General features: G+C 38.0%; 1 protein-coding gene across 1 annotated transcript; it reads left to right on the top strand.

The window, feature by feature from the left end:
• The first annotated feature begins 2,603 nt into the window (after positions 1-2,603).
• On the top strand, positions 2,604-4,916 carry LOC125186360 (probable polygalacturonase). Its single transcript, XM_048082713.1, has 3 exons — positions 2,604-2,936; positions 3,034-3,154; positions 3,934-4,916. The coding sequence occupies exons 1-3, from the start codon at positions 2,604-2,606 to the stop codon at positions 4,914-4,916; spliced, it is 1,437 nt and encodes a 478-aa protein (XP_047938670.1).
• The last annotated feature ends 8,834 nt before the right edge of the window (positions 4,917-13,750 follow it).

Raw genomic sequence — 13,750 nt, 5'->3', positions numbered from 1 at the left:
TGGGTTTGGTTTATTAAACTAGACAGAAAATAAATAAACAAATAAAATAAAGCATAAAAACTTATGATACAAAGCAGGCGTAAGAAAGTAGAATTTAAGGATTCAAAACACAATTGACTTCCTTGAATTACGGTCTCTAGAGTTATTAAGTCGGTCACTTAACTAGATTAAACCCCCTCCCGAGGTGAGAAATCCATAGATTAGGTGTAATAATTGAAGTCCCCTTCTAATTTTTAGACCTAACTCCTAAAAGATTGTAAAGACCAATGACCTCACATGAAACCTCAACTCTCCCGAGTTCTATTGAATTAAAGTGTGAATTATCCCTCGTCCAAGTCAATTATTTCGTCTCCCGAGTACTCTAATCAACTCTAGCATGTATTCAAGAGGTAGCTAATCAATTGAATATAGTAGGCACAAGGATAAATCAAATAACTGCAAGAGCTAACAAGGAAAATCAATTGAATATCTTCACCAAAAAATCCACAAAAGATGTTCTACTCATAGACAAGTAAAAACTACAAATAAAGTACGAGACATGAAAGAAATAGATAAAACCCAAGGTCAAATCTTCAATCTTCAGTCTTCTCTTGCCTGGATCTGCAGAGCTCCGCTCCAATGGAAGATGGATGATTTTATGTGTGGATTGTGGGATGGAAGAAGGTAGAGAGGGAGAAGGATTGGAGGCTCTGAGATCAAGATTAAAATTAGGTTTAGAGGTATTTATAGGCTGGAAAAAGGTTAATTTTCGTGGCCTTCAAGATATGGGAGAGATTTGGCTTCACAATATAATAATTTATTTTCTTCCGTGAATTTCCGCCTAAATTCCCGCCAGCTTTGACTGCACTGCGCAACGTTCGTAGAATAGTCATAACTTTCTTCACAGAACTCCGATTGAGACGTGCGAGATATCCACGCGAAGCTCTTTCAAAGACGAAGAGAATGGTATGAACTAAGCACTGATTGAACTTCAAAATCGCTGGCAGAATGGGCTCGAACAGAGGCTGCTGCACCTTGGCCTTTTTGCACCTTTTTTTCTATCTTTTTCTATCATATATCAACAAACACATTAAAAATACCAAATGTATAACATATGCAATTTAAGAACATAATTTGCATGATTGACATTTAAAACGAGTCAAATCTAGTCCTTAAAAACATGAAAAATCCGTATTTGTCAACTACATGTTCATGTCAAATAATATTTATTGAATAAAGTTGTTGACATTTGATGTGTAGTTGACATGAATTGTATATATAGTTGACAAAAAAATGAATTTTTTTAAAATAAAAAATTAAAAAAATTAAAAAAATTAAAAAAAATTAAAAAAATTAAATTTTTTTTTAAAAATTTAAAAAAATTAAAAATTAAAAAAAATTAAAAAAATTAAAATAAAAAAATGTATTTATTGAATAAAGTTGTTGACATTTGATGTGTAGGCTATTGACGATAATACCCCTAGTTGACATAAACTACATGCTGTTGACATTTCACAAATATTTTGGATGAGTGGATGAGATTGCATCTCAACATTAATTGTCCACTTTTGCCATTTTCGTCCGTCCCACATTATTTGTTCACTTTCACTTTTACTATAAATGTTAAGTAGGCTTCACATTCTATTAACTTATTTCACTCACATTTTATTAATAAAACCAATAAACAAAAGTGAGACTCATATTTCACTAACTTTTTAATCCACTTTTTATTTACATTTCTTGATACCTGGGCAGAATCAAAGTGGACAATTAACGGGGGAGGAAGGGACTAGAAAACTTACATAAATTCGCACAAAAATCTTGCACTTGTCAAAATTCCGTTTTTGTGTTATTTGTTTTCTTGCAGAATGGGGAGTAAAAATAGGAGGGTCTGTTACATAAAGCCAGTAGATACAATACTTTGTGCTAATTTAATTAGGAAAAAAGGAAAGTAATAATGAAGAAGCATTGAATTATGTCCATCACATTTCAAAATCTATATTGATTATTGAGTCATTGACAATCAATAGAATTTTCTTGGATGAGAAGACTTTAACATTAATTTAATACTAATACGGCTAACAAAACAGACATGCAAAATACTATTTCCTACTTATAATAACGTGAAAAATACACTACTGTACTTGCTAGAAAATGAGAATATTTAATTTATTCTTTATTTAAAGAAAAGATTACTTTATTTGGGTAAATTCTAAATTTTCCATTATTGAATTATATATCCGGCTCATTCAACCTTCTAATTAAAAATTCTTTGACCTCTTTAGCACTCTCTATTTGTTTTGTAAAATCCCCTTAAATTGACCATGCCATAAAAACATATCAAGATCTTGTCAATTTTATTTTTAACACCTTAATTTCACAATATAGTGAATATTTTCTTGACTGCATAGTTAAAATCAGTAAATGCAATATTACTACTACTTCCTCTCCTACTCAAACAAAATCATATAAATAGGCTCTAATAATCATATGCATACCATGTCCAAGATGAGTTACACAAAAGCCCATGTAATTAGTCTCATCACACACACTTCATGATTTACCCTTCTTTCATTTCAAAACAATATTTCTCAATTGATTTAATTTCTTTTTTTCTTCAGATCATGGAGAAGCTACTGACCTTCATTCTACTGGGACTGGTGTTTGTGAGTAGAGCAGAATCAAGAGATTACAAATCTTTCAAGGAGCAAATCCCATATTCAGCGATAAACTGTCGCAAACACATTGCATATTTGACGGATTTTGGAGGCAAAGGCGATGGAGTCGCATCTAACACAGCCGCGTTTAAGGCAGCTGTTGCTAACCTGAGCAAGGTTGCATCCGATGGCGGGGCGCTGCTCGTTGTCCCGCCCGGGAAATGGCTGACCGGATCGTTCGGTCTGGCTAGCCATTTCACTTTGTATATACACCAAAAGGCTGTTATTCTTGCTTCGCAGGTAATTAATTGGTTTTACCCTCTTGCATTATTAATTTAGTTATGAATTGAAAATGTGTAAAAGTTAATGTTATGTGTGAAATATTTGTTTATTACAGGAAGAATCGGATTATCCTCTGATCGATCCATTGCCGTCATATGGAAGTGGAAGAGAAGCTCCAGGGAAAAGGTTTTCCAGTCTCATTGTTGGCACCAATCTAACCGATGTCGTAGTAACAGGTATTTTTATGTTTACAAAAAGTTTAATGAGTTTGAGTCATGTCTTATGTATTGGACACAAAATTAATAGGTTTGGACAACCCGTTAAAGTTCCTTTTCTATTATTTTAATTTTGTTTATTCTTTTGTCTTAAAATTATACTTTTCGTGTAAATCGTGTTTTATAGTCTGATATCCTATTTTAGTTGTGTAAATCATGTTCATGTTGTTATTATGTTGTTATCTTTAAAGGTAGTGGGTAATTTAAAAATTAGGTTTAATCATATAATATCAGACTGTAATAATGTAAATTATGTTCATGTTGTTATCGTGTTGTTATCTTGAGATTTGAAGGTAACGGGTTCTATTTGGATAGAGAATTTCCATCACATGTTAGATTATGTCTTATTAGGTTGGGTCGTTATCGACTCGCTCTGCATGATTTGCTAAGCTTAGTTTATACGTACTTCCTCCGTCACATAAAAATATGTGCACTTTCATTTTCGTCCGTCACATAAAATACGAGCATTTCCATTTATGGAATGTTGTCCCCAACTCATTACTTATATACATCAATTCATTTACAACATATAACAAACACTAACGTCCATCATTAAATACTACTCTCCGTCCTATAACAGTATGTACTATTTTCCTTTTTAGTCTGTCATACAAGAGTATGCATTTATAACAATAATTTAATTACCTTTTCTTTTTACCCCTCTTGTTTTATCAATTGTATATTAAAATTCGTATCCAACCAAAATTTGAATAAATATGAAATTGTCATGTGGAGCGCAGGAGGGAATGGAACGATAGATGGGCAGGGCGAAATCTGGTGGAAGAAATTCAAAGCAAAGAAGCTGAAACACACTCGCCCATACTTGATCGAAATCCTTCACTCCACAAACCTCCAAATCTCCGACCTCACTCTCACCAACTCCCCTTCCTGGCACATCCACCCCACCTACTGCTCCAACGTCATCCTGGAGCGCCTCACCATCCTCGCCCCCGTCGACGTCCCCAACACCGACGGCATCAACCCCGACTCCTGCACCGACACCCGCATCCGCGACTCCTACGTCGTCTCCGGCGACGACTGCATCGCCGTCAAGAGCGGCTGGGACCACTACGGCATCAGCTACGCCAAGCCCACCCAGCGCCTCTCCATCCGCGCCTTCACCTGCATCTCCCCCAAGAGCGCCCTCATCGCCCTCGGCAGCGAGATGTCCGGCGGCATCAGCGACGTCCGCGCCGAGGGCCTCCGCGCCCTCAACTCCGAGTCCGGGATCCGGATCAAGACGGGAGTCGGGAGGGGCGGATATGTCAAGGACATCTACATCAGGGACGCGGAGATGGACACGATGAAGTATGTCTTCTGGATGAACGGGGACTACGGGGGCCACCCGGACCCCGGGTTCGACCCCAAGGCGCTTCCCGAGATCACTAACATCAATTACAGAGACATGGTGGCGAAGAATGTGAAGATTGTTGGGGCTCTGTCTGGGATAAAAGGGGATGCTTTTACTAATATTTGTATATCGAATGTGACGGCCGCGTTGGAGAATAAGGAGAAGAAGAAGGAGAAGAAGGGAGGGTTTTTGTTTGGGGAGGAGAAGGGGAAGAAGCTGCCGTGGAATTGCACGGATGTTGGAGGGGTGTCGAGTAAGGTGACGCCGAAAGCAGGTCCGGAGTTGGTGGAGAAGGAAGTGGACTGCGCCTTCCCAACTGATACTTTGGCTATTGACAAAGTAAAGCTCAATCAATGCTTTGTTAATGTTTAAGGTTGTTTGGTTTTCATCGTCTCTCTCTCCACCCTCTTTTACTTTATTTAACTAAGTTAAGTATATTGCTTAGTTCACAGTGTCATACCCAATCTTGTTTCTAGTTGTACTTAGGAATGAGAGACAATATATACAGTTTTAACAATTTACGACGATACATGGATAAAACAATGTCAAATTCATCTTATAACAATGTCAATACATGCACAATTAACAACAACAATATTAATAAAATATACTACCTCCATCCCCCAAATATTGTCCCACTTTGACCCGGCACGGGTTTTAAGAAATGTAATGGAAAGTGAGTTGAAAAAGTTAATGGATTGTAGATCCTACTTTTATATATTAGTTTTATAATAAAATATGAGTAGAAATGAGTTAGTGGAATATGGGGTGCACTATAAAAAATGGTAAAAGTGAAATCGGACAAACTTTGGGGGACAGACGAAAATGGGAAAATGGGACAAACTTTCAGGGACAAAGGTAGTAAAAAAATTATTATCTGACAAGAAATTTTTAATATATAGATAGCCCCTGCTATAACAATTTTTATACATTCGTCCCTGATATCAACCACCCTAACAACAATGTGAAATTCAGTCCGAAGCAATATCAAAGTCGTTTCACAAATTACACAAGTACTCCCTCCGTCCCAGATAATTTGAGACACTTTGACTCGACACGGGTTTAAAGAAATCTAATGGAAAGTGAGTTGAAAAAGTTGGTGGAATGTGAGTCCTTCTTTTAAAGTATTAGTTTTATAATAAAATGTGAGTAGAAATGAGTTAGTAGAATATGAGGTCCACTGCCAAAAATGATAAAAGTGAAGTGGGATAAATTATGTGGGACGACCCGAAATGAAATATTGGATCGAATTATCTGGGACGGAGGGAGTAAATTTCATGGTGGTTGTTTCGAACAGAAGAAATGTGAAAAACAAACATACACAAATGTCAAAACATGAACAAAAACATTGTTCGATTGTAATATACTAATATGCATCCTTACTCGGAACCATAATCTCTCTAGTCATTCAAAATTTCAAATCATCCTCGCGCTTTTTATATGGGGTAAATTGGCTAAAAAGTCATAAACTTTGAGAAAGTTTGGGTTTTTCCACAAACTTAAAAGTTGCACCTAAAATCACGAACTTTGATCGTGCAAATTTCCCAAACTACCTTACCTGACGACATAATTCCGTTAAAAACCCTCATGTGGCATGCCGGAGGCGTGACTTGGCAAAATTTCTGAACTCATGTAATAAAACCTATTTTTGGCTGATTTTCTGATGTATTAATCAAACTAAACAAACTAAAATTTCCGATATATCAAATGACACGATATGACCTATTAATAGTTCAACAGTGATATTATTATTTTACATATCATATTGTATTAACAGCCTCCTCTCTAATATTTGCCACGTTCACTGGAGATGATAATCATGGGCTGTAACATTTGGTGCTAGTCTACATTGTAGTCAGAGTTAGTCCAAACTCTTTCACTTAGTTATTCAAGTTGTTTGTCAAATGCGTGAGTTTAGCTCCTAAATGATCATAACTGATCTAGATTAGAGAATGAAAGTTATTATTGAGAATTTCCTCGTGAATACTTGACATCGATGGTGCATGTGACATATCATGACAAAAGTTTTCGAAAACATACCTAAGGCGGTGCTTGCTAATGAAGATTTTAATAAATAATTAAATTCATATGATTGGTCTAAGTTGATAAATTTTGGTGCATTAAAGACGATGCAATTTACATTTGCGGAAATTGACTATAACTATCTGAGCTACCATAAAAGGCTAATTGACTTGACAATTTGCAAATAGAGTATACAAATACATGCCCTATTTATCCCCAAAAATAGACTAGTTTTACCATTTGGTCATCCCTAAAATTAGACAAGTCTAATTATGAAAATTTTTTAACAAATAATAATCTTACAAATCATTTATAATGTAGATCAAATCCACTAACATTCCTTCCACTACCTTTTTCCCTCTCTCTTATTTTTTTTATCCCTTTCTTACTTTACCAATTATACATTAAAACACTTGTCATTAACAAAGTTGTCTATTTTTTAAGGACAGAGGGAGTATTTAAAAGGATCTCCAAGCATTTACACTAAACTCAAACTTATTTTAGTGTAAATGTCACGTCAAATATTGATTTTACCTCAATTATTTACATTAAACTCAAATTTTAAAAATTATTCTCCATCTATTACATTTTTTTACTCATAAAATTTGAAAAATTGATTTGGTTTTGCTTGTGTAACCCAAACAATGAGTACTATATTTTACTCAAAAGTCTAAAATGATATTGATTTTAGAGTACTATTGCGAATTATCTAATTCATTTTAGGTTTTAGACAGACCGAAGATAGTTTAAACATGCTCCAGTGATTTAGGTTATTGATTTCTTATATTTCATTAACATATAAGTCTTGTCTTAAATGTAAATCACATTCGCATGGTTTTTACCCCCTTGGTTTTATGCACTATGAAGTGTTTTATAGACTCAAACTTGGAATTAATTTGCAGGGGTTAAGACAAGAAATCAAAATAGAAATTTGAAGAAATCTTGACATACGAAGACGGTAAAAATCGCGCTTGCAAAGGGGGAAAGCAAAGAAATCTTTGACTTCTACAATTAATTCCATTGGGCTCCAAAGAAATTAAATAAAACTGGGCCCAAAAATGTATTTAGATAGGTGAAACAAATAGAGTCCAACACTTGTATTTTACAACTATTTAATTGGACTTATCCTTTGTTAATATTTGGATAGGCCCAAATACTCTTTCGAAAGTCCCAATGACTTACAGAAATAACTTAATCCTATTTCCCTCATATTTTAAAACGTGATCCCACTTCCGTGCAAACAAATAATTAATAGAGGTGTTTTTTTCCATGAAGTTTAAGAAATTGAGTTAAGAGTGCGTTAATTGCAGAAAGAATAAAATACGAAAGTAAAAAGATAGAGAGAAAAGTAAGAGAGAAAAATAAGAGAGAATAAATAAGTTTGCCAAAAAAAAAAGTTGAAAATGAATTACAAAACCTTTTTATTTTATTCTTCACGTCTATAGGGACAATCCAAAAAGAAATACAACTCAGATACGCATGGGTACTATTTATCACATAAAAACCTTAATCAATTCAACACGACATCCTATTGAAAACAAATGCAAAGTACACATATCGTACAAAATATAATTATTAATTATTTACTCACCAAGAAATAATATTTACTATCCCTGTCCCATAATAAGTGTCACATATTTGTCATTTCGTTCTGTCTCACAATAAGAGGCCACATTTCACTTTTAAATAATAAACTGGTAAGTTAGCATCATTATTATTCCAATTAACTTCAATTCTACTCTATATTTTATTATAAAACTACTATATATATAAGTGGTATCCATAATCTACTAACTTATTATACTCACTTTCCTTTACATTTCTTAGAGCATCTCCAATGCCGGTAGCCGATTCGCGTCGCTAGCCGGTCGACGCGAACCATTGGACGAGGCCGGCGCCAAATCGGCGCGAAAAACGATGAGGTGGCCGTCATGTGGCAGCGATGCGGCGCTGCCATTGTGGCGTGCCGTCGACGGCGCCGTATTTCGATTTTTTATTTTTATTTTTTGAAAACCTATATAAAGCGCGATTTTAGTTTCATTTTTCATTTGCACCACTTGTTTTAACGAGTTTTCTCTTTCTCTAAATTTCCGTACAAGAGCATCATCGAGCGATGGATCACAACAACGAGTCTAGTCCAGCGACGAGTGGATCTCGTACTCCCACCCTGTACTCTCGTGTGGGATCTGGATGGGGCCAGCATGGAGGCGGGCAGATGGGCCCGGGGTTTAATGTCCCTTGGAATCAGGATGATGGGGATGATGGTCGGAGCAATGCAGGGCGGGAACCAGGGGAGGATGCCGTGGGGTATGCCGGGCGGGGAGCAGGGGAGCCCGGCAGACAGCGGCGGGCAGGGGTGGAGAGGTATGCCCCAGATGCAGCAGATGATGGGTATGCATCCCGGGATGCAGGGGTCACCGGGGGGGGGGGGGGACACGGTCTATCGTCCCTCTCTGGATTTTTTGACGGCTTCGTCTCACACGTCGACCCAGGTGGAGACGCAGTTCACTGACGATGACCTTTTGTCATTGCATGACATGGGGATCGATCTCGGGGATTCGGACACTCCCGTTCTGGGGCCAGCGGGTCGGGCCGCGGCGAAGAAGAAGAAGAAGACGAGGGAAGACCAAGGCGGTCGGCGAGTCGTTGCCGCTGTTGACGACACCCCCGCCCGGAGTGAGCGGAGGATGGCCCAAGGTGTGGCCGGGGGTGGTTGGGTGTGCGACGATCCGGTTGCGAACAACCGGTCGTCAGCATGTGGGCGAATTAGAGCGCCTCTGGGAGGCGCCGGGTAGGAAGGACCCCGGTGAGGGAGGAGGTCGGAAGGGGTAGGAGCGCATCGGGGACGGTCGGCCGTTTTTCGCGTTATGCGTAACGCCCTCACGTCCCGTACTCACTAGTGGGCGGAGATGAGGAGGACACTTGGGAGGATAGCCCAGAGTGCGTTCCCCTTGGCGGGTAAGTACGAAGTTTCCACTTACGAGAATGCTATGAGTTCTTGAAGGACTCAGTTCAGGCGGGAGTGCGTATTTGGGTGGCCGAAGAAGCGAGAGGGCAGGCCCTTCCGGCGACTTCTGGCGTGTGGCGGATCCCATGACCTCCCCCGGATGCTGAGTTTCCGGCCCCTCCATCCTTTGCTCGTCGCCCTCGCCCTGTTGGAAAGCGGGCGCAACGGGCGGCGAGGGGAGGATCCCCGTATCATCCCGGGAAGTGGAGTCTCGGCACCCCCCGCCCGCGAGTACACCTTCTTCTCGCGTCAAAAAATGCGGGAGCAGATGTACAAGGTCTTCCAAGATTGGAGGACCGCAACTGACCCCACGGAGAAGATACTCGATGCTCGAGAGCATGCGAGTTGATTTGGATGCCGCGAGGGCACGAGATGGAGGGTTCCGACGTGGGCTCAGATACCACTGGGTGGCGGCGGTGACGGCGAGGACGGTGGCGACGGCGACGGCGACGAGGAGTAGAGAGGGCTCGTGTGTGGAAGCCCTTTTTTTAAAAAAATCATGTATTTTTTTTTTTAATCTTTGTACTTTTTTTTTAATGAAATGAATTAATTTTCCCGTATATGTGTCGTAAATTTAATTCCGTAATTTAATCGTTATTTTAATTCCGTAAATGTAGTATTTTTGAATTATTTTTATTGCGGCTGGCCTATGGCTGGCCTAAATCTGATGTGGCAGGTGGATTTTTAGTGCTACTGACGTGACAGAGAAAGAGAGTGGCTGGCCTATTTATATTGTAGATGCTCTTAAAACTCATGCTCACACTAAATGTGACAATTAATGTAAGACGGAGGTAGTATCTGCATTCACTTTGGTTTCCGATTCACCGTTACTTAGCATTTAAACCGTACAAGAAAAAAGGTTGGCGCTACGAAAAAAGTATCATGTGTATACCATATTTATTTGAAATATTAAAGCTAATTTGACATGATAATGGCAACCCCCTCACTAAGCCTGATAGCCATGGAAAAGTGATTAGTAGCTTTTAAAATTGTAGATTGACTGAACAATGGCAACTCTGCTTCTTTGCCATTGTTTAAACTATACAAATAATTAAGGGAAAATTGCCAAAAAAAGTCACAAACTTTAGGGAAAATTTGGCTATTCCCACAAACTATAAAAGTTGTGCCTAAAGTCACGAACTTTATCGGATTGTGCAAATTTCCTAAACTATCGACCTGATGACATATTTTCGTTAAAAACTTATCCCACGTGGCATGGCGGAGGCATGACTTGAAAAAATATTTGGGCACAAAACGACGTAGTTTAGTGCTTTCTTTTATTGAATCTTTTTTACACGTCGCTGATTTCATCCCTAAACCGTTTGTCGACGATTTCACTCTTGTCGATTACGTTTTTCGTCGCTTGAATTGGGGTTGCGCTTTCGAAATCAACCAAAAAGAGATTATATTACTTGAGTTTAGGGTTAAGCCAGAAATTTTGTCAAGTCATGCCTTCGGCATGCCACGTGGGATAAGTTTTTAACAGAAATATGTCACCGGGTTGGGTAGTTTGAGAAATTTTCACGATCCAATAAAGTTCGTTACTTTAGGCGCAACTTTTATAGTCTGTGAGAAAAACTGAATTTTTCCCAAAATTTATGACTTTTTAGGCAATTTACCCAATAATTAACTATCCTTGCCATCGATACAAAACTCACTATGAGTATTAATGCTCAATTCTTACTTTCAGATCATGTATCATTCCATTCCAACGAAATATTTAAAGCAGTATAAGCAAATTCTAATCCATAAAAACATAGATAGCAATAACTACTAGACACATTAACTAGCTAAGATAGACAAACAATTGACGTGCAATCAAATTAACTACTCAACAAAGAATAATTTCAAATAGCAAAATACATTAAATTCGAAATTACACAATTTCAATTTCAAAACCGAAATTGTTAACATTACAACCAACAACAACAATTTTAAAATTCAGAGATAAGTTAGAAGTGCAAAGACAATGAAGCGATGATGTGAAATCGCGGATGTACGGCTTCAATTTGAAAATGAAGAGTTTCCTTTCGATTAGGGAAATTGCAATGAGAAATTTCTCGGATACATGGAGAACGAGCGCTCCGATCATCTGGTGTTTTATTTCAGAGCTTTTTCGGCGATCGTCGCCAATTTTACGTTCAGCTTGAGTGATCGTTACCAGTGGTGGTGCAAGGGCAGCATCGTACTCCCTCCGTTCTATAGTAACGGAGGCATTTCTTTTTGGCATTGAGATTAAGAAAAATGGTGTTAGGTGAGTTAAGTAAAGAGAGAAAAAAGTGGAAAATGAAAAAGGTAGAGAGATGAAGAGAAAAAAAGTAAGAGAGAGTAAAGTAGGTGTGGAAATATGTGTTGACTTTTACTAAAAAGGAAAATGATTCTATTACTATGGAACGTACATGACTCTGGAACGGAGGGAGTATTATATTGTTCTCGGGGCTCTATGAATTTGCAAATAAAGACACTACTTAGAGAAGGTTAATTAGAGTGGTAATAATAAAATTTTTTGAATTAGTGATTCTTTGTAACTAGAGATGTATTTAGTCTAATGCGTACCTGATTTAAGGACGATTTTATTTGTGTCTTAATGTTTTAGTGATTCAAGGACATGAGAATTGAAAACTTAAAGATACGATAGAATGTTTTGTTGATTAAGTTAGGTTTACATATCAACAAATTATATCATGAATAAAATTTCACTAATTATAAGGGTGTGACTTCTTATGAGTTTTGGAAGCAAAAGAAATATTCGTATGCAAATCTCAAAATGTGGAGACAAGTATGGTTTAAGTGTGAACAGTTTGATAAGTCTAATTCCATGCATTGGTTATGGGGTTAAATTCTATAATTTTCCGGGTCTGACAAGGTTTTGTAAGCCAGGTGTGTAGAGAAAATGCCAGATCCAGGAAAAAGGAGAAGATCGCCTGGAGACGGAGGCTGGCAGAGGAAGCGAGCAGAAAAGAAGAAGAATTTACCAGACGAAGGAGCGTTCTAGACAAGGGCAGAATGGGGATTACAAAGAAGAATCTAGAAGCTCCATGTCTTATAAATAAGAGCACGCAACGTACATGAATCATCATCTTTAGTTCTTAGCTCAACTTTCTCACACTCTACACACACACACTTGGGGGAAATCAGTTTGAGGGGTTTTACGGTTCAGAATTTCATCGGAGTTGTGTAGCACTGTCTCTACGGGAGGCGAAGATACAATCTATTTTCTGTTTAAGTTTACGTTTCCGAATTTCCCGAGACTTCGTTGTTCGAAACTCGGCCGTATTTTGTTAAATATCTGTTGGATCTGCACTTGTTTAGCTATGAAAGTTGTTGTTATGGTTTTGTTTCATGTTATTGTCGTTCTTTTTCTAGTTTACTCTGGATGCTTTTAGCGATTGATTTGGTTTTTGAGTTGAATTGTGTGGAGATCGTAGTTGATTGGTTGAATCTGGCTGAATCTTTGTGATCGGAGATGGGATATGCCGTGGCATGTTGTGGATGGCTTGGATCCGGATTGGATGAAGCGTCCAGTGTTTGGATCTGTTCATATATGCATGGTTTTGATGTTTAGTTTCTGTTTTCTCATTTACCTCGTCTAGGGATAGTAGATCTGCTTAAGTTTCAGTAGTTAATCGTAGTAATCAGTTTAATTTAGCTTGCTCTGTTTCGTTTTGTGTTTTGCTCTGTATTTCCTCTGCATTTCGTGATCAAGGTTTTTTTGAGAAGATGAAGTCATTTGTTAGTTAAACCTTTAGTTAGTTAATCTGCAGTTTTTTATTCGTACTTTGCTAATTCGGGAAATGGTCCCCACGATCTAATTTTCCTCTGTCTAGGTTAAGTTTAGGAAGTCGTTTACTAGGTCCGGGGTAAATTGTTTTCGCTAGAGAGTGATCTTGTGCGCATATTGTTTTCTAGTCATGCATGTTTTTGTTACATTCTCTTAGGTCTAGCTGTTAGAATAGATGGTTTAATTTCCCAAGTCTAGTAGTTAAATCTCAACCCAAAAAAAATGTGTGGCAGCAGCCAAAACAAGTGTCCAAATTCTCTTGTATGTTTACTTACGCCTCCATCTCTGTGGGATTCGATCCCTACTTCCTTATACTAACTTTTAGTACAGTGGGTTGAGGGTTTTGAAAATCAAGGAGTAAGATTGTATGCACCAACGACCAAGGTTTCAAGGATT

The sequence above is a fragment of the Salvia hispanica genome, chromosome 1 (assembly GCF_023119035.1).
Source record: "Salvia hispanica cultivar TCC Black 2014 chromosome 1, UniMelb_Shisp_WGS_1.0, whole genome shotgun sequence".
NCBI lineage: Eukaryota > Viridiplantae > Streptophyta > Magnoliopsida > Lamiales > Lamiaceae > Salvia > Salvia hispanica.
Note: the sequence above shows the minus strand (reverse complement) of the source record. Positions and strands in the feature narration are given on the sequence as shown.

Excerpts from the sequence above, each read along its gene's own strand:
- LOC125186360 (XM_048082713.1), top strand. The coding sequence starts at position 2,604 with ATGGAGAAGCTACTGACCTTCATTCTACTGGGACTGGTGTTTGTGAGT. Across the intron at positions 2,937-3,033 it reads CTGTTATTCTTGCTTCGCAG|GAAGAATCGGATTATCCTCT; the intron begins GTAATTAATTGG and ends TGTTTATTACAG. Across the intron at positions 3,155-3,933 it reads AACCGATGTCGTAGTAACAG|GAGGGAATGGAACGATAGAT; the intron begins GTATTTTTATGT and ends TGTGGAGCGCAG.